This window comes from Panicum virgatum, chromosome 2N, assembly GCF_016808335.1.
Source record: "Panicum virgatum strain AP13 chromosome 2N, P.virgatum_v5, whole genome shotgun sequence".
NCBI classification, from domain to species: domain Eukaryota; kingdom Viridiplantae; phylum Streptophyta; class Magnoliopsida; order Poales; family Poaceae; genus Panicum; species Panicum virgatum.
Window position 1 is genome coordinate 26755438 of NC_053146.1, and position 26552 is coordinate 26781989.

The window sequence follows — 26552 nt, forward strand, 5'->3', positions numbered from 1 at the left end:
AAACTGTGTCGACAAGGGCGAAGGCCAAAGTCGTCGTCGCCAAAGTAGAAGTCAAACCCCTCGAGTTGAACTGCGTCGACGAGGGCGAAGGCCGAAGTAGCCGAAGTAGAAGGCGAGCCCCTCGAGTCGAACTATTGTCGGTGAGGGCGAAGGTCGAAGTTGTCGTTGCCGAAGTAGAAGGCGAGCCCCTCGAGTCGAACTGTGTTAATGATGGCGAAGGCCAAAGTAGCCGAAGTAGAGGGCGAGCCTCTCGAGCCAAACTATTGTCGGCGATGGCGAAGGCCGAAGTCGTCGTCGGTGAAGTAGAAGGCGAGCCCCTCGAGTTGAACCGTGTCGACAAGGCCGAAGGCCAAAGTCGTCATCACCGAAGTAGAAGGTGAGCCCCTCGAGGCGAACAGTGTCGATGAGGGCGAAGGCTGAAGTTGTCATTGCCGAATTAGAACACGAGCCCCTCGAGTCTAACTATGTCGACGAGGGCGAAGGCCGAAGTCGTCGTCGCCGAAGTAGAAGTTGAGCCCCTCAAGTCGAACTATGTCGACGAGGGCGAAGGCCGAAGTAGAGGATGACAATTTATACACCTGCAAGGTCTGAATAATTTCACTTGAGTGGAAATTATTTTTCACATTTATTAGGATGCCTTTGGCTCTTTAGCTCGAAGAGGTCTCATCCTAGCCTTCGGCATTGTGCGTGACAGGACTTTCCTTGCATTCGGCATTTCGCAAGGCAAGACTTTCCTTGCCTTCAGCATTTCACGCGATAGGACTTTCCTTGCCTTCGGCATTTCACACGACAGGACTTTACCTGCCTTCGGCATTTCACACAATAGTACTTTCCTTGTCTTAGACATTTCGCACGATAGGACTTTAATGTCTGTGAAGTGAAGCTAAGAGGTGCAGGGCCACTCTGCTTGTGCGGCCCGTGCTTACTTTTTTCAAGCATTCTTGCTTGCTTCGGTGCACCCTTGTCCATTTGGACGCTCATTCTTTCTTTAGGGGCCAATTAGTACTCAAGGCCAAATAGAATTTCATAAAACCAAGGCATAGTCATTTCCATGTACAACCGTGGTTGTTTCGGGGTGAAGGCCAATAGCCTGAAGAAGAATCTGCATAAGACTTTGGTAATCGAGGCTCCATAAAGAATTTTAATTGCTTCGGGGTGAAAACCAATATCTCGAAGGAGAATCTTGCATCAAACTCGGATAACAGAAGCCCCATATAGAATTTTCTTTAGGGTGAAAACCAATAGCCTAAAGGTACGAAGAGATGGAAGTCCAAAAACTCATGGGACTCAAAGGGTAGACGTCATCTGTCTAGTTCCTTTGTGAATTAACCGAAGCCCAATAACTACAAAAATGCCGGAGCCCATAACTTATGAAGCTCATGAGGGACGAATGCCCATAATTGACAAGGAAAATTTGTGATAAAGGCCTTGACTGACGAAGTCCATAATAGATGAAGCCCATGGCTGACTAAGCCCATTTGTGACAAAGACAATTTCGACTGAAGACAATTTCTGACAAAGGTCCATGACCGATGAAGACCATTTCGGATGAAGGCTATGTCAGACGAAGACCATTTTGGATGAAGGTCCATGACCGACGAAGACCATTTCTGACGAAGATCATTTCTGACGAAGGTCCATAACTGATGAAGACCCAAGGCTGACGAAGGTTGTTGCCTGACCAAGATCCATGGATGATGAAGACCAATGGATGACGAAGGTTGATGCCTGACGAGGACCATTTCGAACGAAGGTCCATGACCGACAAAGACCATTTTGGACGAAGGTCCATGACTGATGAAGACCCAAGGCTGACGAAAGTTGTTGCCTGACGAAGACCCATGGATGACGAAGACCAATGGATGATAAAGACCCATGGATGACAAAGGCCGATGCCTGACGAAGACCATTTCGGATGAAGGTCCATGACTGATGAAGACCCAAGGCTGACGAAGGTTGTTGCCTGACGAAGACCCATGGATGATGAAGACCAATGGATGACGAAGACCCATGGATGACGAAGGCTGATGTTTGACAAAGTCCATTTCGGATAAAGGTCCATGACCGATGAAGCCTATTTCTGACGAAGACCATTTCGGACGAAGGTCCATGACTGATGAAGACCCAAGGCTAACGAAGGCTGTTGCCAGACGAAGACCAATGGATGACGAAGACCTATGGATGACGAAGGCTGATGCCTAACGAAGACCATTTCGGATGAAGGTCCATGGCTGATAAAGACCCAAGGTTGACGAAGGCTGTTGCCTGACGAATACCCATGGATGACAAAGACCAATGGATGATGAAGGCTGATGTCTGACGAAGACCCATGGCTGCGGAAGGTTGATGCCTGACGAAGACCCATGGCTACAGAAGTATAATGCCTGATGAAAACCCATCGATGAGGAAGCCTCATGTTTGGGGTGATATGTTTTCTATTATGAATAATGAAATAGATGCGCTTAAGGGCAAAATCAGAGGGTGCAGTGCTTACAGCGGGAATCTCTTCAACCTAGTTGTTGTTCAGTTTGAAGGATGGCATGACGAACTCCTCGACTCTATTGACAAGGCCACCACAATCCCCCTTGAAGCCCTTCAAGAACTGCGCCTTGAAGTGCTCCACAGCGATTAGGTATGCCTTGCACTCCTCCTCGCTGAGCTCCTCGATCGTCATTGAGATGATATTTTCCTTGCTGACATATGAGGTACTCATCTTCTTTGAGGTAGATTAGACTGGTTTTTTGGAACAACCAGATTAATCTGTTCCCCAGCGGAGTCGCCAAAAAGTGTGTTGACACAGAATCTGGCCAACACACTTAAATGTGCTAAAACGCACGCAAGATCGTCAAAACGATCAACCCCGACGAAACTGTGGGCCGAACTGGTATGACCGATTGTGCCGATCGGTCTGACTGGTGTTGCAGAGCCTCGCGTGAAACCTACCGCCTCGAGCTCGATAGGGACTCCGTCGGATCTCAAGAAACTAGGGTTGTCCTAAAGTCGGTCAGGCCACTCAAAATGCCTTCTAACACAGCCGGGACACACGGAGAACAACAAATTAGGGTTGGAGAAGGGCTAGGGTTTGCGAGACAAAAGTAAAAGTAAATTGTATTGAATAGATTAGGATTACACTCAATGGGCCTTAGCCTCCACATATATATAGACCGGGGAAGATGTACTTCCAAATCGGTTTATATGAGGATTCCTAAAATAAATCTAAATCTATTCGAATTACAACTGGCCAGCTCGGTCGGACCGGTCGGCTCGACCTATCAGACCGTAGGCCATTTTGGAGCCTAATTGGTTGGCAGTATCACCCCCGTCCAGGTTCCGTGGTGCGACCTTGGTTCGTTTGGTTATCTGGTGTGGGTAGCTGACCTAGCTCACGCGTGCAAAAGGGATGCTCGTGCCTGGCTCTCGAGATACGACAAAAATGTGTGTTTCTCCGGAGCCTGGCTCCGGTGGTGCAGGTGCATCGTGGGCGTGCACACAAACTTCAATATGTAGCAAACCAAACAAGATCGCTGAGGTGTTTAGTTGGTGAAAAAGTGTGGATTTTGATACTGTAGCACATTTCATTGTTATTTAATAATTAATATCTAATTATGAATTAATTAGGTTTAAAGATTCATCTTGTATGAATCAGTTAAACTGTGTAATTAATTATTTTTTTATTATATTTAATGTTTCATACATGTATCAAAGAAAATTTGATGTGATATATATTGTAGTAACTTTTTAAGAAACTAAACGCCCGTGAGTATTCAAGCTAGATAAAAAATAGTCAACCAATCAATTAAGTGCTGCATGCATTCGGCCTGGCCGGTGGGAGCCTGGTTCCGTGGCACGAGCCTGGCCCGACTCAGTCACAATCCAAAGAAACCACTATTAGTTTCTATATTTATTATATTATATAGATATTTCTCATGGAAACTATATTTCCAATGGATATTTTCTTCAAAATAAATTGCTATCCAATCATATCTCTTCTCTCTCCCATTTCTCTCCAATGTTCTCTCTTTTTATCTTGATTTTCGTGTAGACATGATTTCTTGCATGAGATCTAGTTTCTTCATACTCTCTTCATCCCATAAAGACGGTTCGTTTAGAAAATTTCAGACATATTATTAGTAGTGGAAGATGACCATATTACCCCTTATTTATCATAGTAGTTGTGACTGAAAACGTGCTGTTTATTTGATTCTTTAGGTTCTCAATAAATGCAACTGCATTGGGACTAGAAAAATAAATATTTGATTGGCTCCATGCCTTTCTCTATGCAATTATTTTTCTTAGTATTTGATATTGCTTTAATTAGATGAATTTTACTACATCTATATGAACAATCTTTGTGGGTCAAAATTTAAAGGCTAAATGAACCGTCTTTGTGGGGCGAGAGAGTATTTTATCTTCTCTGTTTATTAATTTTGCTGCCACCTCAATTTTTTGCTTATATAATAACATATTTAATGCTATAGAAATCAGCTGAGTTAGGATTGGGACTGCTCTCAGCAGCAGACCAATCACGCCCTTGGCTGTCAACAACACGAGCCTTGGAGTGCACACAAACGAGCAGATCAGCCGGCCGAGCTGGGCCCGCGCCGCTGTTCTTCCTCTCCCAACGTCACCAGCCGTTCCACTCCCAACCGAACGAACAAAGAAAATAAACACTCCAAACCCATTTCAATTTTCAAATCTGCTCCTCCTCCTCCTGCTGCTCCGCCGCCGCCGCACGTCCAAACCCCACCCCGTCGCACTCCCTCCCGAACCCTAAATTCGCGAGCCGTCGCCGCCCGTGGCCCGATGGGGTTCGTGGATCCGGCGGCGCCGCTGCTGGCGACGTGCGGCGGTGACACGGTGAAGCTCTTCGACGTCACGGTGGAGTCCGGTGACCCCTGCGTCCTCGCCTACACCCCCGCGCCCGGCAACCCCGTCAACGCCGTCAAGTGGAACCACACCAGTGAGCGCCATCGCCTCCTCTCAGATCTCCTGAATTTGGTAGCTTTGCTTCGTTGCGCAAGGATCTGCAGCGGCGATATCCGTACCAGTGAGAGCCAGCGGATTCAATCCAGCCCTTGGGTTCTTCGTCAAGAGTCGCTTGCTACATTCTGGTTGAATCGCGGCAAGATTCTCCTGTCCCTTGTACTGTGGCGGAATTGTGGAAAGGAGGCGGCCGCCATTGTTGAGTTAATAGTATCCATTTACTGTGGGGGTTATATGGTTGGGTAGTGTATATCCTTGCCCTGGGTCGGAAGCCTCTGGACTTCTTGCCGTGATCTAAATCTAAATTCCACGCTGATTAGTTTCGTAGCTTTTCCTGATCCAATAAATGTTAACTACCCAAAACTTGACATGTATACGATCAATAGGCTGTTTAGGGCTACCAAGATTATGTGTATCATGTTAATATTTTTGGTGTAGAAAGTCTCAAATTCAGGATCTTCCGCTGCACGGATTTCCTCGGAAACAAAGTCATAGGCACATAGGTTCAGACTTCAGTGCCAGGCCAACTACGCCAATAGCACAATTATTATAGGTCATTAGAGCCTGATTTACAAAAGAAAAACAGCGCTAAAGAAATTGAATGCAACACTGATTCACCTACCTCTGCAATTTTTTTTTGAGCGAGGAGAACTTACAATGGCTTAAGCATCTTTCCTTTCTGGATAGAGTCACTCCCTCTATCTTTTCTTACGTTGTTCTCTTTGCAATAGGATGTTCAGACAAACTACGCAAAGTTTTATTTTCTATTGGAGGTTGACCTAGCGAGCGGTTGTCTATTGTGCTTGTGCTTCACCTCACAGAGCCGAATGCTATAAGTAGCATCTGTGGTGCCTCAGCAAAACTATCGTACAACTGATGTTAGTTTTGGCTGTTTAATGCTTGGAGTTAGTTGCATTATGTCCATGAGCAATCTGGTCTTTGCAATGCTATTTCTCTATTCTTTCCATGTTATATAGCAGGAGACATACATCAACCACAACCAGCAACCTGTTATTGTGAATGAGAGGATATCCATTTCTTTCCTACAATAGGTGCTAGAAAAACATTATTAATATACTTCTCAATGCTTGGCATATGAAGACTACTACATAGTTCTAGTTCTAGTTTATTATTTTAGTGAAACATCTGTTTGGTTGCATTGAGTCTACCAATTTGTTTCGTTAATGAATACCTTATGGCAAGATTTTAATCTCGACATTCGAAAAAATGATTTCTAATTGAATTGAACTTTCAAGCTGCAACCAGAAGCACTAACACTGACAGCCATTTTCTTTTAACACGCAGATCTAATTGTAGCAAGCGCTGGGGATGATAAGAAGATCTCATTGTGGCATAAAAAAGGTCAAAATGTAGGACAGCTACCAACATCCACTGTTGATCGTGGTGATGACATAGAGGTATCAGTGCATTAGTTTGATTTTGTGCCAAAAAATATATTCCTTATGGCCATGCACGTGCTACTCCACTACTTTTGATGTAACATTCCATATTTCCATTGGGAAATCTATGTAGCTTCTTGCAGAACTGTTACTCGTTTAACGATTATCAATTGCAGGCTAGAAATTTCAAATCTTTGTTTATAGACATTGCTATTAGTTATTAATTTCGTATCCTTATTTCCTTTCACGCCAAAATCACCGGCAAGAACCAGCTATGTGCAGACTAATTGCCTGCACTGTACTCATGTCTTTCTCAAAACAACTTGTTATTAGGATAAAATTAAATGTTGCACCCAAATAACCCTTGAGGGCCAAATGTCTCATGTCATTTTTATAAACATAACTTTTTTAGTATTTTAGATCATTTAAAATTTACGCTTCTTTAGATTTCTTGTTTGCATTGGCAACAAAGCATCATAAGAAATTACACTGACACCTTTTGAGTATATTAATTTATTGTTAATTGAGTTTCTTTGTATTGTATACCCTAATAATATTAAAAGTATGTTTTTAGTAAATATGCGTATAGTGCATGAGCGGTTCTCAAACTTGTTCGGGTTTATCATATAGGTCTCCATACTATAATCTGACCCCTAAACTTGTTAATTGTGCCGCCCGATTGAGGTCCAAACATCATTAATCAGCATATACTTGCTTGTGTGGCATGCTAGCATGTTCATCCAAGAGGGAGGGATGATGATGTTATGAATGATGAGTTGGGAGTTTTTGGGTGCAATGGATGCCACATTGGCGCCAAGTAGGCTGATCAACACAAGCTAGAGACGTTTGGACTTTGCACATTTCAAGTGAACCACTTAGCAAGTTTAGGGTAGATCCTCGAATAAATAGTCCAGAGACCTAGGTGATACCTTTGAACAAGTTTTGGGACCGCTGGTGCACTTTACTCTACAAAAATTTAGGCACCTTAAATTTTCAATCACTGTAGTGCTTGGTAGATCTGAAATTTTCAATCATGTACCTTATATGTGCATATGACACTTCTTGCCGTGTGTGTGAGATTACTTAATAACCATCTGATAATATTTCAAAACCTTTATTTCTTACTTAACAAGAACATGTGGTTGAACCTGACACTTAGACCACCCCCTCTAGCCACTCCGACCCTAAAACCCAGGTGTTAGAGTGGGGGAGAGGGGGGGTTTTATCACTGGACCAACATTCCCCCTACGGCGAGCGAGCCGCGCCGCGCCGCGCCGCGCCTGTGGCTGCTGGTCTCAGCGAACCCCGCAGGGGAAATCGCGCAGCGGAAGAAATGTGTGGCCGGTGGGTTTCGAACCCGGGACCTGGCTCTGGTACCAACTTAGACCACCCCCTCTAGCCACTCCGACCCTAAAACCCAGGTGTTAGAGTGGGGGGGAGGGGGGGGGGGCTTTATCACTGGACCAACACTGACAACCAATGTTTTCAAATCGAGCGACTAATCGCGATTAATCGCGATTAATCGACCTTATCGGTCCAGCGTGCTCGATTAGGGTCCACGACTCGATCAGGAAGCCTGATCGACCGATCGACCGACTAATCGGCGATTAGAGGCGATTAATCGTCCGACTAGGGGTGTTCTCGATCAGGTTTGTGTAACTGGGCTGGATTGCTTGTGGGCTGGTGAGAAAATGAGAGGCCCAAAGCCCACTAGGGTTAGAACTTAAGAGGCAAGACTGGAGAGGCTCCCAGCCAGGCAGTCACCATTTGCTCTATATTCAGTACTAGACATAGAAAACTAGACAATTTTTTGGCCTGAAATATATATGAGAATATATACTAGTACTTCAGGACTTAACTCCTATATATATATATACATATATACATATATATATCCTAAATCCAATATTTTCTTCTTAGGAGTGCATTTATTCTATCAGTTTTAGCAACAAAGGTTCTCGATATCTTTGCTCTGGTGGGAGTGGCCATATTGTCAGAATATGGGATTTGCAGCGGAAGAGATGTATCAAATGGCTAAGCGGTCACACTGACACAATTACTGGTGTAATGTATAACTGCAAAGATGAACATTTGGCATCGATCAGCATGAAGGGGGATCTCATTCTTCACAATCTTGCTTCTGGAGCACGTGCTGCTGAACTTAGTGATCCAAATGGACAGGTAAATTTATCTACTTCTTTGCATTTTTCTGTAAAATATTCATGCCTCACATTAGGCTAGGAGTACCTGAATTTAGAATTTAACCTTCTGAATTTCTTTTTTTTTCTGCATTATTTATGCAAGGTCAGGTGTTGAGAGTGCTGGATTATTCACGAAACAGTAGACATTTATTGGTGACAGCAGGAGATGATGGTTCTGTGCATCTTTGGGATACAACTGCAAAGTCCCCGAAGGTATCAAAATTTGTAGGGTGCTACTTATGTTGTGCTTATTCTTCTATTGTTTGACTTTCATATAGTTGAGATAATTAATTTTACAGATGATAAGAAAAGTTATTTTATGATAGCCCCTAAAAATGGACTGTGATGCTACCTTTTGTGCAAGTCACCTTTTGTGATGCCAATAGAGAGCTATGTTAGCTCCCTGTTCTAAAAGGTGCTAAGCAGGCAGTATTTTTGCCTCTGTAGGGCACACATGCGGGGCTAGCTGGACAAGGCAGGTTGAACATAGGAAAGTCAGTGAACAGAGTAAGATAAACAGAGATGGAGTTGTAGCTTGGCAATGATGACTTGGCACTTAAGCTTGATTAGCCTAGTGGGTGCTGGGCTGAGGAGATGAGTGATTGGTGGCCGAACGTTGAACAATCCTAAGCTCAAGTCAAGCCAATGTTTAACAACCCTAAACTTAAGGCATATTCTGAGTTCCAACTGCCTCTCACTCTTCAGCCTCTCCCTCCCCTGCCTTCTGCCTTGCTCAACCTTTGACTGCTTAGGAGGGCTGGCCAACTAGCTCTCTGCCTTTACCAAATTCACAGAGGAAGATTTGTGACCAGTCCCTAGGTAGGTGGTTTCAACAGGGCGCATCTTATAACATTGCTAGCTATATTTTCTCCCACCATAGGACTTCCATACTTTGGAGAATTAAATTCATATTCCCTTGTTCCATTTATGTTTGAATCTGAGATTTGAGGTACCGTGAAATACATGCAGATGCACATCTTGACTTTTTCGTTATGCAACTATAATTGATATAATTATTTTCTTCAATTGATTTTTCATTCTGTTGTCTCAATTAATTTGGTAAACTTAACTGACTTAACATTTAATCCATTCATATATGCCCTGGTTATTGTTATTTGTTTCAGAAAAGGTTAAAGTAAGTGATGTACATGGTGTTTGCTATTTGTGATGACTTAATCTGCTGGTCAGCTTCATTCGGTTTGGTATTTGCTGCAATATTCTGAAATTGATTAATCCCTGTTGCGCAGGTGTCATGGCTGAAGCAACATTCTGCACCCACAAGTGGTGTTTGTATCTCGCCATCAAGTGACAAGGTTTTGTAGTTGTCATACAGCTGGTGTTCATTTCTGAATGGATACTGTCTTGCCTGGAATTGAATTTTTATATTTGGTATTTGTAGATAATTGCTACGGTTGGCCTGGACAAGAAGTTGTACACATTAGATTCAACGTCAAGAAGACCAACACACACCATTCCTCATGAGGCCCCATTCTCCTCGTTGGCATATAATGATGATGGTACTATATTAGCTGCAGGCACAAATAGTGGACGTGTGATATTCTATGATGTCCGGGGAAAACCTCAGCCATTGACCATACTTCGTGCCTACAATAGCTCTGAGGTTGGAAACCACAATGATCTCTGAACTCGTTTATGTGTGCGGCTTGTTGACTTAAAGATAATGCACCAGTGGTAGTTTGTATATTGTATTTGCACACATATCACATCTACTTGTATAAAAATCTTTGATAACTTATACTCCCTCTGTTTCAAATATATAATGTTTAGGACAATCTAATTAGTTATGTCACATTAAAAAAATGAGAGTATTATTATTTTATATTAAGCGAACACGTTTGCTAACATAGCTAAAGTATGATTGGAACTAATATATTTTAGCACTGGAAGACTGACATGAGTATTTTCTTGTTTAGCTATGATATGGAGGTCTTTTCATCTGTTGATATTCCAATTTTATATGTATCCTTTGCTAAACAATAACCTCATATAATCTTATTTTGTTGAGGATGAGGAGTTTATTGCTCTGGTCAAATGTCATATACTTAATATGGGTAATTCGCTCTTCCTGCCTACTACTTAATCTTTCCTCAAATGTTGTTTTTACAACTATCCAGTTGTATTCGAAACATATAATGCAACTTAGGTTCACTGCATGAGTGGCTGTTGGTAGTTATATACTTATATTATGGAGGTTGACAGATTTAAAAATAAGGTATGCCTGCATGCACATGTGCAGCTTATGCAGAAATACATTTTTGTGTAATGCTGAATCATTGTCATTAAAACCTGATAAGCGATATATCCTTCTTAATATATTGATGTGCAGCTCTCTTGCGCGTTCGAGAAAAAAAAACCCTGATAAGCGATAGGTTATCAGGAAAAATGTTTAAGGAAAAATGTTTAAAATGATGTGATGGCGTTGACATATAACTGTTTCACAAAATTCTTATGCCAACACTCCACCCTTTTAAGTTATCTTTATCTTTTAACATCTTTGAATTTGTGATGTCAGGCTGTGACAGGTTTATGTTGGCAACGGTCGAAACCTGTCATTGTTAATGAGAACAGTTCTTCTGAAGTTGCTCTTCTTGGTGGAACTACTGAAGAGTCTGTTCTTATGCCAGATCCCTTGCCTTCGGCAACACCTACAAGTTTTTCTTCTGGAGTGGTCACTGCAGGTCTTCGCTCTTCTTTGACACCAAACACATGTGGCTTTCTTTCGACCTCAAACTCTTCTACCATGGAGGAAACTCCATATAGAGCGCGTCCGTTATCTGGAGGACCATTATCAAAGCTACAGGCACCTCGTAGTAACTATAATCTAAAGGATGATATGGATGTCTTTTCTCCACTTGTTGATGTCCAGCCTTTCACACCATCTAGTGGCAGCTGGTGGGATGAGCATGTAAGTGATGATGCCAAAAAAGATGATAAACCAGGAGAAAAGAAGTTGTCAACAACTAGGAAGTTTTCGTATATGGAAGGCAATGATGAGCCTCATCCGATGTCAGATTGGAGGTCTACTGCAAATTTAAGACAGGTCCTTAATGAAAAACTTTATGTTATTGTTTGAGGAGGCATATATGTCTCATCATGGAAGGATAACCCATCTAAACTTTTCTTTATGTTATACATGTTTCCATTGTACAGGACTTCTCATCTGTGACTACTACATCCATGCTATCATGGAAGAATGAACTGTCTACATCTTTGCCAGAGGCAGGTGCTGGAAATGCATTACCAGATAGGCTAACTCAACGTCAACAGCTCTCACGCTTTGGGGCTTCATCCTTTTCAACAGGTGGCTTGGCCTTTACAGCCTTACAAGATTCATCTTCCGCCGGTCACTCGCTGAAGGGTTCTCTAACAAGTAACATTTTAATGAACCTACAAAACAAGGGCATCTTGAGCAACTCACACTCTTCCCTGGATGCATCGTCCCCCAACCTTCAGAGTTCACTTCCCTCATCCTATGGTTCAAAGGCTGTTTCATCTGTGAATCCTGATCAACCAGGAGCAGCACAATCCAGTTCTATGTGGAGACCAACAACATATACTGATAAAATGAGCTCATCCTCTGTTTTTAGTGATGGGTTAGCTTCAGCGTTTGGCTCACCAAAATCAAAGAAGATGGGAGCAGAAACAAAAGATGAGTTGCTCAGTAGTATTTTGTCAAGACAAGAGGCTGCAACTGCCTCTTCATCCTCAAGCCCTCTAGCAAGCAATGTAAGAATTCCTTATTTACTGCTCGTGCAACTAATATGACTTGAATGTTTTAACAACGTGATTTACTAATGAACTGGCTACATTCTATTTTATTAGGGGGTAGGGCCGCCACAATTGTCAAACACAAGTGCTTCAACTGACCAACAGGGAGTTTCTTCCTTCTCACTTCAGTATGTGCAGCGCATGCTTGAAGAATCTCTTGGGTCTGTTCAGAAGTCCATCCATGAGGATGTGAGAAATCTCCACATTGAACTTTTAAGACAGTTTCACATGCAGGAGGTAAAATCACTGACCCTTCAAGTTTGCACTTGATAGATTCAAATCTGATATCCATCTGACCTCGTTTTGTTCTCAATGGCACACACACCAGCCTGCTTCAAGGCCATGCAAGATCTGATAATAGTTTTTTTAATTAAAATCTTGTGGGCTCTCACCTAGATCAGATTTGTCAAAAGAAGCATCATCACGAAGGATTATACAAACCTCATTCTTTTCTTTGTAAAAGAACAACAGAATAAGTACTACAGTAGGTCCCAGATACATAAAAAAACAACAGAATAAGTACCACTTATGCGTTCGTTTGCCATGCTTACCACATTCTCTGTTGAAACAATGTCATACTGTGAAAATAGCTCCCCAATTTTATTCTGTAGTACTAATGCTTTCCTTTGCCATGCTTACCACATTCTTCCTGTTCAAACAATGTCAGTGGTAATCAACCACCTACGCTGAGTGACGCAGGACGCCAGCTGTAAGACTTTAGAATCTCCCTGATGATGTGGGCCTAGATTTATTAGCCCATGCATTAACAATGTCATTTGTTCTGATATATCCTTTTTAAGTAAAAATAATAATTTAGTAAAAGCTCAAAAAAGAGAGATCTGGACGGAAAAGTTTGAGTTCAAACAACAATATTTACATTTTAATAGCTTCATTTTAAAAAATAAATACATTCAAATTATGAAAGTTCAGTCAATCGATCAAGTTATATTCTATTTTCAAATCGATGATACACTTGAACACCATTGTAAAACGCAAGTGCCTATTGACTGAAGTGTCAATGTTGCTCCAAATTAACGACATTAAGTAGTCTTTTTATTTTTTTCCCCTTCTTTTGGTGCTTAGTGATCCTTTTTTGTTCAACCTCCCAATTTTCCCATTCCATTTTTAAAAGGAAAAAGTCTATTTTACTACCCTCCTCAATTCACTTTGTCCGCTTAACTCCCAAACAAAATTTAGGCTCGATTTACTCCCTTAAGCTGTTTCAATTGGTATAATCTACCCCCTAATGGGATTTGTCTTTTTTGTTTCTCTGATTACAAGTTGAATTTTAATTAAAATTTTGTGAGGTAACTTGTAGCATGATATCCTATGTTAGAAAAAGAGTAAATTGCACTCCAGGTCTCCGAACGTAGAGACGTTCCACTTAGGTCCCCAAACTCTCAAATCGTCTAATTGGGTCCCTAAAGTCCTTTAAGTGGTTGATCCCAGATCCCAAACGTGCCACGCGTGCATCCGAAGCCGACGTGGCATGCCACGTGGCGCCACGGTGGCGAATATTTTCAAAAAACCCCTGACATAGTCTTATCTTCTTCATTTTGGTCCTCTCTCTCCCTCACCAATCTCTCTCTCTCTGTCAGTTTACTGACTTCTCTCCAGTCTCACCGTCTGCGACGCTCCCGCTGTGACTGCGGGGGGATGTTAGAGTATATTAGGGATATATCTATATTAGGTAGATTAGGATTATATCCGTATCCTACCATATCTGTAGGAGAGGCTTCTTGCCCTCCAAGTCATGTACCCTTATATATTCAGCCCCAAGACTCAGGCTAATACAATCCACAACATTACGCATCTCTATTCCCTCCTACATGGTATCAAGAGATTAGGATTTGGGATCCTAGGCTAATCTTCCGCTGCTGCTACCCACGCCCCTGCCTTCCTCGTGCCGCTGGTCGTCCACCACGGCATCCATCAAGGGCGCCCCCTCGACGATCTCCTAGCGCGCCCCCGGGGAGGTCGTCTATGACCTCCGCCGGGGGCAGCGCCCCTCTCCGCGGCGGATCAGCTTAATCCGTCGCCAGATCGCGTCAAGCAGCAGCAGATTGGGGAGTACCTCGTCATCCACCAGGGAATCGTCGACGACACCACCGTCCCGCGCTGCCGTGGTGGTAGTCGCGGCCTCCTGCAGCACCCGCCTCCTACCCGTGCTGCCGTGGTGGCAGCAAGGGCTGCCGAGTGCTGCTTACGCCCGTCGCCGACGAACCCCCTTGGCAGCGTCCCGCTTCATCTCATCGCTCCGCCGCTGGGCGCCGCCACCTCCCGGCAGGATCCGCCCCCTCCCCCTCAGGTCGTGGCTCGCCGATCGCCCTGGCGGGATCCGCCTCCGGGCGGGATCCGCCACGGCTCCAGGCGGGGAGCCTGATCCGGCGGGATCCACTGCCGCCCCGACGAGATCCGTCGCCGCAACCGGCGGGGAGCCTCCCGCCCGACGCCTCGACAGGATCCGCTCCGCCCGTCCAGGCGAACCCCCTGCCCTCGGCGCGATCCGCCGGCGGGAGCCTTCCGTCGCCGCTAGTTAGAGCTCGCCGCTCGATTCCTTTTCTTGCTCGTGCTCTGCTTTTGGCCTTTGACAATGGTGGGCTGCGGGCAGAGAGGAAAGAGAGGATAAGGGTTCCAGCTCCGTGCACCCCAGAGGTACTACCAGAGAAGCTGCTGCATCATTTTCTTTCACCCGATAAGAGATCGGGATTATGTCGCCCACCGCCAGTCGACCTTGCGCCTCTACCTCGACGTCGGCGTCGATTTCACCGGCCTCTTCTTCCTCTCCGACCCTGCGGCATGGCGAGATGGCCGGCACCCTAGGGGGCGTTCGTTTGCGCCGCCGCCTACATCGCCGCCTCATCTGCACGTCGACCTTAGCCGGCTCGTCATCGCCTTCACCGATCGGGACGCCTTCACCGACTTCGCCCACCGTCGTCTCGCCTCACGCTACTCGGTCTGATCAGCCGATGTGCGTGATCCACCCGACTCCCTTGAAGTCCGTCCTCGTCGAGCGCGCCCTTCACCGAGCACGGAGGGCTGCCGCTGCATCGCCTCTTCGAGAAGCAGTGGCGTCACCCCGTGGTCTTCTCCGCCGTTGCTTCCTCACCGCCGCTGACCACGTCCACGACCTCTCGTCGACTCGTCGCTGCGCTCTTCGCGCATGGCCTTCGTCAAGCTGTACGAGTTCTTCGCCGTCTCTTTCGAGCGCCGCCGCCGCGTCATCCGGATCATTCGGCCTTGTGCCAGAAAATCTGGGTTCCCCTCCTCGCTTCGTCTAGCACAACCACATCGCCAGCGTCGCCATCTCGTCCCCGACTACTTCGTCTACTTCAGCAACAGCAGGCGTTGGCATCTTCTACCTCGCCTTCTTCTGCGTCTGCGACCGCCATGGAGGCCTTCTCTGCTGGTCCCCCTCGGCGACGGCATCTGGTTGTGCATCCTCCCTTGCACGTTCGGTATTGGTAACACCGGAGCGTGCCCATCGTCCCCGGCGCATTTCCGAGCCTAGCAAACTCGGGCATGTGTCGCCCGATGGCTTGACTGCATCGACTTCGGCATCGCTCCCTCTACGACTGCCTCGACGTGTCGCCATCTTCGTCTCTGGCGTCTTCTCCATTACGCCACCACCATGGCGCCTCCTCGTGCGCCCGTGACTTCATGTGCGGCTATCTTTTCTTCGGCAACCTCGACATAGCTATGTCGACCACGGCTACCCTACGCACGGCATCATCGACCATGGCTACTCGGCTACCTCGACATCGGCATAAAGGGCTATCATCTGCTTGAGCAACCTTGTGGGTTTCTACTCCAGCCACAGCATCTGCGGTGCACTGACCGTTGTGACTGCGGGGGGATGTCAGTATACCGACTTCTCTCCAGTCTCACCGTCGGCGACGCTCCCGCTGTGACTGCGGGGGGATGTTAGAGTATATTAGGGATATCTCTATATTAGGTAGATTAGGATTGTATCCGTATCCTACCATATCTGTAGGAGAGGCTTCTTGCCCTCCAAGTCATGTATCCCTATATATTCAGTCTCAAGCCTCAGGCTAATACAATCCACAACATTATGCATCTCTATTCCCTCCTACACTCTTGCTAGACCTAGGAATGGCGACCTTAGACACCATGGCCCGTGAGGGAGCTCCGGCGGCCCTCCGCCCTGCCTCCCCCACCACCACGCGCGCATCCGCCCACTAGCCTGGGGCGAATGGCGGGCAGCAGGGGCCGTGCCACCCACAGGAGCAGCAGGGACGGCTCCTGCGCCCCCCTCCAGCGTCGCCCAGCGTCGACACCATGCGCCCGCCGGCGCTGGAGGAATGGCCGGCGGCAGACAGCGCGTGCGCACGCCTCCTGCTGCCCAGGGGCAAGGACTTGCAGTCGCCGCTGCTGGAGGAGCGGCGGGCGGCAAGGGCCGCGGCACCCCGCGCGAGCAGCGTAGATGACGCGTGCTCCCTCTCCATTGGATTGGCGCGGGCATGGGGTGCGTGGCTGAGGCAACGTCGCAGGATCACGCGCCGGCCTCCGCCGCGGTTGTCACCGCGCAACGCTTAGAGGAGAGGCACGGCAGGCGGCTGAGGAGCAGCAGGGAGAGGCGGACGGGAGCGTGGGCGCACCGGCCTCCTCGCCGAGCATGTTACCGCGCGAGGTGGCTCCCCAAACCGAGTCAAGGCAGGCTAGAGGCCTTGACCCGCAGTGAGGGTGCGGCCAGGGCGCAGCCCGCGTGCCCACGGCGCGGCACCGGCGACGGCGAACGGCGAACGGCGACGCGGCGAGGAAGTGGGCACACGGCATGTTCCCAGCACGGGCGAGCCTCACACCAACAGCGGATGGCGTGGAACGACGGCGGAGGGGGCGGCGTGGCGAGGAAGGCGGCGGACGACGAGCTCCGGCGAGGGGGGCCCTGCAAGAGGAGCGGCAGGGTGAGGGCCCAAATCGGCCGAGGAAAGGAAGGAGGAGGAGGTGGCGCTGTCAATTGAAGGGGAAACTCACGGGGAGGAGGAATCGAAGGTCGCCGGCGGTGGCAATGGAGTTGGGGCGGCCGCCAATGGTGGAGGAGGGAGAGGCGGACGGGAGCGGCGGCGCACGGGCCTCCTCGCCGAGCACGCTGCCGCGCTCGCTGCGCCCAGGGATGGGGAGGAGCGTCTCCTCGACCGCCGGTGTGGGGAGGGCCAGGGACGAACGGCGTGTGTGGGAGAGAGAGCGGCACGGCGGCAGCCAGCTCCGGCGGATGAGTTGGTGAGAGATTGGAGAGGGAGAGGGGAAGAGAGGGAGAGAGGAGTAAATGTGAGAAGATAAAAAAAATTAGGGTGTTTTTTGCAAATATTCGCCACCGTGGCGCCACATGGCATTCCACGTCGGCTTCGGATGCACACAAGGCACGTTTGGGCCCTGGGATGAACCACTTAAAGGACTTTAGGGACCAAATTAGACGATTTGAGAGTTTGGGGACCTAAGCGGAACGCCGCTACAAGTTCGGAGACCTGGGATGCAATTTACTCTTAGAAAAATACTTATGAATTTGGCAACGTATCAGGTGAAAACCAACCTATTCATGCAACCGTGTAAACTTCTAATCTGGGCCACAAGATCAACATCCAAGGGGCATTGGGGATTGGGTAATTTTACACTTAATTGCCCGCCTCTAATCATACTTTTGCAAATCCCCCTCCCCCTCCCCTGCGCACCCGCTTGGATGTTGATCCTGTGGCCCAGATTAGAAGTTTACACGGTTGCACGAAGAGGTTAGTTTGCACCTGATACCTTACCTATGAATGTTTCACAATAACTTTTCTTGCAATTTTTATCATTAGGATCAATTTAATATTACATATTCCTAACCTATGAAAATAACCATGTAAATACTTATTGTATTTTTCTAACATAAGACATCATGTTCTCTATCCACTCACAAAGTTTAAACTTAAACTCAGCCTTTACATGGAGGAACAAAAGACAAATCTTATTGGGGTAAATTGGACCAGCCGAAATAGTTTGTGGGAGTAAATCCAGCCTAAATTTTATTTGGGGGATAAATCGGACAAAATGGATTGGTGGGGTTAGTGACATAGACTTTTTCCTTCTTGAAACAACAGTTTGCTGTTTCTGTCCGAAAATCACACTAATTCTGAATACCTGAACCTGATTAGTTGTACAATGCTTATAGTGCTTGTTTTCTCACCCCATTAAAGTGAGCTGAACTGGGCTGTTCTGTTTCATTGTGGAGTTTCGAAGCTATAGTTGTCTATCTATTAGAATACATTTGCACATCACTTTTGTGCAACATTTTCAGTCGTGTTACTTTAAGTATGATGAGAATTTACTAATTTTTTTTATGACCTATCTTGCTTTTTGCTGAAAATATGAAGAAATTCATGATCAAGCAAAATATTTTGTTTTTGTTGCTGTCATGCATACACTTAAAATTTTTATTTTCACGATTCTGTGTGTCTGTGGCTATAATTGCACTTGATTCTTTTCCATTCTATATTTGTACTCAGTAGCGGACCAATTTATTTTTTTTATCCAAATTGCTCTTTTTATTTCTGCACCCAGGGAAAAAATGAAAGCAAATACATTAGACTAGTTAAGCCCTTAATCCCCCTCAACTTCCTTTATGGCTTTATCTGATCTGTTTTTACAACTAAATACATTAGACTAGTTAAGCCCTTAATCCTCCTCAACTTCATGTATGTCTGTATCTGATCTGTTTTTACAACTAGGCATTTATTATTTTAAAAGTTCAGGGTAGCTTGCTATTCTTCTGTGCTATTCTTCTGTGTTATCACTAGATTCCTTTGGCACAATCATAATTGTTATCACTAGATGAGCATGCACATTTGTTAAAGAGTTAAATACACCAGCGGCCCTCGAACTTGTCCCCAGGTGCCACTTAGATTCACGAATTCGCAAAATCGAAATCTGGCACCCTAAACTTGATAAGTTGTGCCACTTAGATCCATAAACCTTCAAGGGGCATGAATATGCATGTCCACCTTGTTCCAAGTGCTGAACCCATGCTGGAATATCTTCATGGAGATCTCTATCATAGCTTGCCGGAATATCTGGAAACAGAGGAATGCTTTAATTTTTGAGGGAGTCAGACCTTCCATTAACTCCTGGGCCTCTCACTTCGTTGAGGAGGCCAAGCTGCAATCTCAGAGACTAAATTCTATCAGTAGGGATGAATTTCTGAATTGGGTCAGCTCTGTACAGTAGCTTCCATGTGTAGCCTCTGAAGTTTCTTACTACCTGGGGATTGCATCATCCCCATGCTTTGTACAGTTTTGTTTTATTTTTCTATATTTTAATAAAAATACCACAGTGGGGGTCTCCCCCGCTGTACAGTTTTCAAAAAAGTGCTGAACCCATTCCTAGTATTTCAAAATGTTTTAGGCTAGTTTGTGCTCAGCCTTTTCTTGTACCCTTCGTTTAATTCCTTTTTAACATAATGGAGCTTGTTGGGACAAGCAGATGGAAATGTCTGGCGTGCTGAATTTGGTCCTGGAGAAGGTGGAAGGCCTGACAAAGGAGGTGCAGCAACTAAGAAGGGAGAACCAACAGCTCCGGCAGCAGCTTCTCTAATCTATGCTTGGCAGGATGTGGGTGAACGGGTGCGGTGTTTTCAGTTCGGCATTGTTGTGCTTTGTGGAAGGGGACCGGTTTATCTGACATGATGTGACAATGTGCCTTGGTCTACATCAGATGGGCCCACGCCCATTGGACCCGCGCATCAGCGACCATGTCAAGGGCAGTTATGTTAGAGGATGTCCTTAGGGAAGTGGAAGACCGCAGTATGCACGGATTTCTGAGGTAGGCCCAGATGATTGATTCCTATGTTGGTTTGTCTAGTTCATGACAAATAGGAAGTTCATGTTCGACACCGTTGTACATATAAGCTTCTTAGTTTAGAAGCATATTGAATTATCGGTTTCTCTATTTGGTGGGCACGGTGGCACCTGGGCGCCCTAATTTTGGATGGCCTATGTGAAAGACTAACAACAGAGAGGTTTTAATGTAGCTTTTGTTAATGGCCTTCTGTGATAAACACTCATCCTTAACATAGCATTAGGCTAGTCTCAGTGTACATTTTCATGACACAGTTATCTAGATTGAAACTAGGTAATTGTGCTCAGATGAGTTTTATGGTGATGAAACTTTCCTCACATCTTATGAAACATCATACTTCTCTTTTCTTGCCATGTCAGCAAAATTGATGATATTCATGAAACCCTCCATGAAACTCCCGTTGAGACTGACCTTATATACTACATTGCTTGTCATAGCAGCTGTGAGTAACTAATTGTTGGAGCAACGCGTATAATGAAACCAAGCTGGCTGTGTTTCCGATGTAAGATCAGTTGGCTGTGATTCCGATGAAAGATCCAATACATAACTGCAGAACAGGTGTTCCTAAATAGCATTATTTGAACTGCCAACGTTATGCAGATGTGAATCTGAATACTTGTTTAACGAAGTGGATTCCGCTTTCAAAATGGTTATTTGTAATTAACTAGGCAATTATGCCCGTGCATTGCTATGGGTAAAGTTGGTATAAGTATCGGATACGTATAGCTGTCTGTACATTAATTTATAGAGATATATGGGCAAAGTTGGTATAAGTATCAAATACGTATAGTTGAACGTGTGTTAATTTATAGAGATCTACGTGATCAAGTTGTGGATGGGGAACTTATCCGACTCGTATACCGAATGGATTGAGGCCCGCATGTCAACAATACAAGATGAACCAAATTAAAAATTTAGGTAAAAATCTTACTCACTTTAGAAATAGGTATAAATTTAGATAGATGTAGATGATATAGAATAGATATAGACAGCTACAATATTAAGAAAAGACTAGGTAAAGGCATGTGCGATGCTACGGGCACAATAATATTCGAATAAAATTAAATAATTTTAAAGAAATATGGTACAAGAAGATAATATACACTTCACCATGCTCCAATTATGTTCAACAAAAATGCCAGAAATGTGGAGAAACATCAGCTGATGACAGCTTTGGGAATTAATGTGGAAGCACGCACTGAGAAATACCTGGGGTTGCCGGTGTACATGGGAAGATCCAAAGAGAAAACATTTACACATCTGAAGGACAGGGTGTGGAAAAAGCTTCTAGGATGGAAGGAGAAGTTGCTATCAAAAGCTGGGGAAGAGGTCCTAATTAAGGTTGTAGTACAACCCATCCCAAGCTATGCCATGTCGTGCTTTGATCCGACAAAAACACTGTGTGATGATATTATGACAATGATTTGTCGCTTCTGGTGGGCACAACAAGAGAAGGAGAACAAAATGCATTGGCTGTCGAAGGAAAAACTCTGCACAAGGAAGGAAAATGGTGGGCTTGGGTTTAGGGTTCTACACCTTTTTAATCTAGCTATGCTTGCAAGGCAACGATGGTGTGACTGATAACTTGGCTGGATTCACTGTGTGCTCAAGTGTTACGGGCGAAGTATTTCCCTGATGGAAAACTGGTCAGTGTAAAGGAGAAACCAGGAATCTCTTACTCCTGGCGCAACATTGTACGTGGTGTGCATGCTCTTAAGGAGGGATTAATTTGGAGAGTAGGGGATGGAACACAGATCGATATTTGGTCTGACCCTTGGATACCAGATGGCATCACTAGAAGACCAATTACCCCACGTGGCCAAACACTTCTGCGCCGAGTCTGAGTTAATCGATCCGGAAAGTGGTAATTGGGATAGACAATTAATTGAGTCTATTTTCTGGGAGGAAGACGTGATTTGCATTTTGCGTGTCCCGGTTAAACAAGATATGGAGGATTTGTTGGCATGGCATTATGATAAGGAGGGTATATTTTCAGTGAAATTGGCCTATCATGTGCTGGACGATGGCAAGACACGAGATAGATGTCGCCAGCAGGGGGAAGGCAGTGGAAGCTCAGGATCATCAAGGGCATCCGGTTTCAGTTGGAAAAGAATATGGCAACTAAAATGCCCACATAAAATTCATCACTTCTTTTGGAGGTTTACTCATAACAGTTTGCCCTTGAGAATGAATATTGCTAGAAGAGGGATGGAAATCGACATGACATGTCCTATTTGCTGGAGATTAGATGAGGATGGTGGGCATTGTTTCCTACGTTGCAAATATGTCAAGGCATGGTGGAGAGCTATGAATTTGGAAGGCTTCAGGATCAAGCTGAGTGCCCTGTCGCGTGCAGAACAAGTCTCAGATTGCATCCTGTCCCTAAAGGAGGAAGAGAAAATGGCGACGATTGGCCTACTTTGGTCATGGTGGACTGCCCGGAGCAAAACCAATGTCGGAGAGCATAGGAGATCTACTGATGAGGCGATTTTTAGTGCACGAATGGCTATGACATCTACTGCAAACGCCAAGGGGCCTGGACTGGCATCCGGGGGCCGAAGTAGAAGATGGGAGCCACCATCGGAAGGTGTCTGTAAAATAAATGTAGATGGTGGTTTCTGTGAGGAAATCAAAAGGGGTGCCTGGGGCTTTGTGGTGCGGGACTCTGAAGGAAGGGCGGCAATGGCAGGTGCTGGATGTATTGATGTTGTTGCAGCTGCCATTTGTGCTGAAGCCCATGCATGTGCCGAAGCTCTGAAAGCGGTTGCTGATGCAGGGATGTAGAGCATTGTGCTGGAGTCGGACTCACAAATACTGGTGAAAACTCTGCGGTCGAAGGAGCACAATCAGGCTCTAGGCGGAGTGCTTTTCAGGGAGGCAAAGTTTCTTATGTCAACTTTGTTTAGTTCTGTTAGTGTGAATTTTGCTTCTCGTTCTTGTAATTTTGCTGCTCATGAGTTGGCCAAGCTTGGCCGATATTGGGACCGGAACATCCGATTGTCTAGATGGATCCCTTCCCTGACTCTGTAAACTTTGCTTTGGTTCACGGTCTGGCTGAGCCTGGGTTTAATGAATAAAGCAGCGAGTTGCATGATCAAAAAAATCATGCTAGCCATTTGCTACAAATAATGAAAGAACAATTTCATCACATTCTAATGCACCAACCGGATGCTCATTTAAGGATCACCATTTCACGGTGAACACTAAATCCCCACACCCACATGCAAGCAACAATCCATCCATTGTCTCTGAGATAAGGCTATATGCACTCGTTGTTCTCTGAATCCATCCTCTAAAAAAAATATTCTCGTCTGGTCATCGAGATTCTCTTCTTTACATCCAGTTTTGCTGTACTCGTTCATACTCTATATCTCTACTTTATATCAATTACCAGCAAATGGGACCCACGCATTAGATTTTTTTTAACTTGGCGCCCTCCCTCCCTCATCTTTCTCTCTCCCAGCCTCCCTCCCTCTCCATCATCTCCCTCTCCTCTCTCCGCCATGGCTGAGCTCGCCCATCTCTCTGCCCCCCTCTCTCTGGCCCTCTCCTCCGGCCAACCCTGCGCCTCCCTCCCCCGCCGGCGAGCTGCGCCTCTGCAAGCGGGGGCCGCGGGGCGAGCCGCGCCTCCGCGGGCGTGCTGCGCCGCCGTGAGCTCGCGACCGAAGGGGACTGCGGCATGCGCGGCGCGGGGCAGCTCTGTGCGTGCTGGCTAGGCTCGGCTCTGCTTGAGCCCCTGCGCGTGGCGGGGTGGCCTGCGCGGCGACGGCAGGGCGGGCGTCAGTGGAGCTCCTCGGCTCTGCTTAGAGCGCGGAGGGCAGAGGACGGAGGCGGCGCATGGCGGGGCGGAGGGCGGCTCGATTTGAGGAGTCGACGCAGCGGCGGCCCGTGGCGTGGAGGTGCAGGGCCCCGCGAGCACCTCGTCCTCCCCGGCGGCCATCTCGGTCTGCACGGCGAGGCTCGCGCCGGCAAATCGGAGGAGCAGAGGCCAGACGCTCCTCCCTTTGGGGCTCCCTCCCTCCCGGTGCTTCGGCGCGGGCGAGCTCCGCGCTGTCGCGGGCGGGGGAGCAGCGCCGACTGCTGGTTCCACGCCTCTCTCCTCCCTGCACGCCCGCACGCGGCGGCGGAGGAGCTCCAGCCCTCCCTGCTTGTCGGCGCATCTGCGGCGCCCCTCTCCTCGCTGCTCGCCGCTGCCGGCACCCTCGTGCGGCCTCAGTGGAGGCGGGACGGAGCGGCTGTGGCGCCGGTGGAGGGCGAGCTCGACGCGGCGAGGCGGACCTGGCGGCGACGCGCGGCGGTGAGGCGGAGGCGCGCACGGGGCGAGGCGGACCCGGCGGCGAAGCACGGCGAGGCGAGGCAAGCACAACTTTCCCCGGGCATGGGCAACAGCAGCTCCGAGCATGGGCGGGAGGATCGGCGGTCGGGTGGTTGGGGCCGCGGCCTCTGGAGGCGGTAGCGGGTGCCTCGTTTTCCCGCTAGGAATACCGGACCACGTCTCGTTCGGGACCATACCGGACGTCTTGCCGTCCCCCGCTGCGGGGGATTTTCCTGGAAAGCGGTACTGCAGGGTGGCATTCCGTATGAGTTAGAGTACCCACTGCGGACAGACTAAGATGCTGCTCTCCTGTCACATCTGTTTTTTTTGAAAAAAACCAAATACATAACTATATGTATGCCAGGATCAAGTTTCATGCATATAGTGACGGCATAATGGAATAATGAGCAACGATGTGACGTAAAAGAGACTTACAACGTTTAAAAGGTCTATCAGAGATACATAGTTTCAGCTCCATACTTTACAGGCAATCGACCGGGGGTTGCATGCACCTAGAACTCAGCAACATCTTCAGCAAAATTCAAGCAACTTTCTCTTTTGAGCAATGTGGTTATAGCAAGGGTAAGCACATGTTGTACTCAGTAAATATTTTAAAAATAAATGATATGCAAGGCTTAATCAAGGGTAAAGGATGGCTAAATAAGCGTTATGCATTTTAATTAGCAGTTGAGCATTAAAAGCTATTTACTACTCACGTTTGAAACCGACCCCACATTTATTAAAAAAGAAGTTGATAACTAAAATAAATAAGCCTTGGAACAATTAAGCATCTGAAATAAACAATTAATTCAATTAAGTAGACATGTGAGGGTCCTAGCCGCTCTTGACCGTGAGCACGACTGATATATCAGTTTTCACTCAGCAGAGGTTACACACTTTCACCACAAGTCTCATAGAAGTTCAAAAGAACTTTGGACCCAACCATTTCGTGCTAGCTAGGAACAATACCACACTTCCTTTGGTGTGATTGCATAGGAACGCTAAGAGACTTTTACAAAGACTCCCTAACAAGTAGTAGCCCGCTAAGGTTTCAGCAGCTACGCGAGTGTACCTTCCCCAAGGCAAGAGCCATATAATCCTTGTGGTTGCGTTGTTTTCCCAAATGGTCGCTCCATGATTGATTTTAATTATCATTAACAAATCCATCATATTGTTCCAAAAGATATAAAGTATAGAATCATGTTTCATGTATCATTGTTGTAAACCACCCATAACCATTGTTCAGCAACTAAGCAAACAATCTAAAAGATTTTATGAAAAACAACTCGGCTATTCAAACACAAGGATAAACAATAAGGATAATAGGAACCCACCAATTTAATGCATGCAAGCGAATAATAAAGTTATTAGGATAAAAACATGACCAAGAAATATACTTGCCTTTAATCCAGATAAAAGCTACTTAGAATCTTCAACTCTTGCTCTTGAAACTCTTCACCCTCATAGCTCTCAAATTGCATTCTTTCTACTCACAACAAACATCGGCACAAACATAGAAGAAACAAGCAAAACAAGCACAACTAAGAAAAAAGCACTAAACAAAAGAGAAGCATTAAAAGGGTACACTAAAGGAGAGGGCTCGAAGATACAAACGCGAGGCCGCAAGAAACACTGAAAATAGAACTACGTTTGAAAAGAAACAACTATCGGGAGATTTATATTTATAACAAAAAAGAAAATCTATAAGCTGCATTTAGTTTAATTATTGAAAACACATGTAAAAGATATATTAGAATTAATTCAACTTATATTTAAATCTATAGGATGTACTCTTCAAGCCTCCTAAGGTTCAGCAATGGTCTCATTGGATGCTTGCTGAAAACTCGAAATCCTTCCACGAAAGGCGTTGGTTTTGCCCGCCGGGAAGAACTTCGCGAGGAATGCCTTGGTGCAATTATCCCAAGTATTTACTGAACTCTTATTAGCATAGAACGACTGCTTCATTCTCCCCAGAAGAGAAACTGGAAACAATCAGAGCCGGATAGCATCTTG

General features: G+C 46.1%; 2 protein-coding genes across 6 annotated transcripts; one reads left to right on the forward strand and one right to left on the reverse strand.

The window, feature by feature from the left end:
- Positions 1 to 4546: 4546 nt before the first annotated feature.
- LOC120660153 (protein NEDD1-like) lies at positions 4547 to 20543 on the forward strand. Of its 5 annotated transcripts, XM_039938523.1 has the most exons (11): positions 4804 to 4960; positions 6289 to 6401; positions 8304 to 8564; positions 8693 to 8797; positions 9832 to 9897; positions 9984 to 10205; positions 11118 to 11645; positions 11756 to 11849; positions 11925 to 12331; positions 12428 to 12610; positions 19850 to 20541. In XM_039938523.1, exons 1-11 carry the CDS (start codon positions 4804 to 4806, stop codon positions 19958 to 19960), a joined length of 2247 nt encoding a protein of 748 aa, XP_039794457.1. In that variant the 3' UTR covers positions 19961 to 20541. The 5 variants fall into 5 exon arrangements, 4 of the variants coding, with proteins under 4 accessions (XP_039794456.1, XP_039794457.1, XP_039794459.1 ...); XM_039938522.1 differs by having other exon boundaries at positions 4663 to 4960; positions 11756 to 12331; XM_039938525.1 differs by lacking the exon at positions 4804 to 4960 and adding an exon at positions 7517 to 7727 and having other exon boundaries at positions 11756 to 12331.
- Positions 20544 to 23936: 3393 nt separating this feature from the next.
- Positions 23937 to 24734, reverse strand: LOC120662508 (serine/arginine repetitive matrix protein 1-like). Its single transcript, XM_039941640.1, has one exon. The coding sequence runs from the start codon at positions 24732 to 24734 to the stop codon at positions 23937 to 23939; it is 798 nt and encodes a 265-aa protein (XP_039797574.1).
- Between the last annotated feature and the right edge of the window lie 1818 nt (positions 24735 to 26552).

Excerpts from the sequence above, each read along its gene's own strand:
- LOC120660153 (XM_039938522.1), top strand. The coding sequence starts at position 4,804 with ATGGGGTTCGTGGATCCGGCGGCGCCGCTGCTGGCGACGTGCGGCGGT. Across the intron at positions 8,798-9,831 it reads CAACTGCAAAGTCCCCGAAG|GTGTCATGGCTGAAGCAACA; the intron begins GTATCAAAATTT and ends CCTGTTGCGCAG. Across the intron at positions 11,646-11,755 it reads CTACTGCAAATTTAAGACAG|GACTTCTCATCTGTGACTAC; the intron begins GTCCTTAATGAA and ends TCCATTGTACAG.
- LOC120662508 (XM_039941640.1), bottom strand. The coding sequence starts at position 24,734 with ATGGTCCCGAACGAGACGTGGTCCGGTATTCCTAGCGGGAAAACGAGG.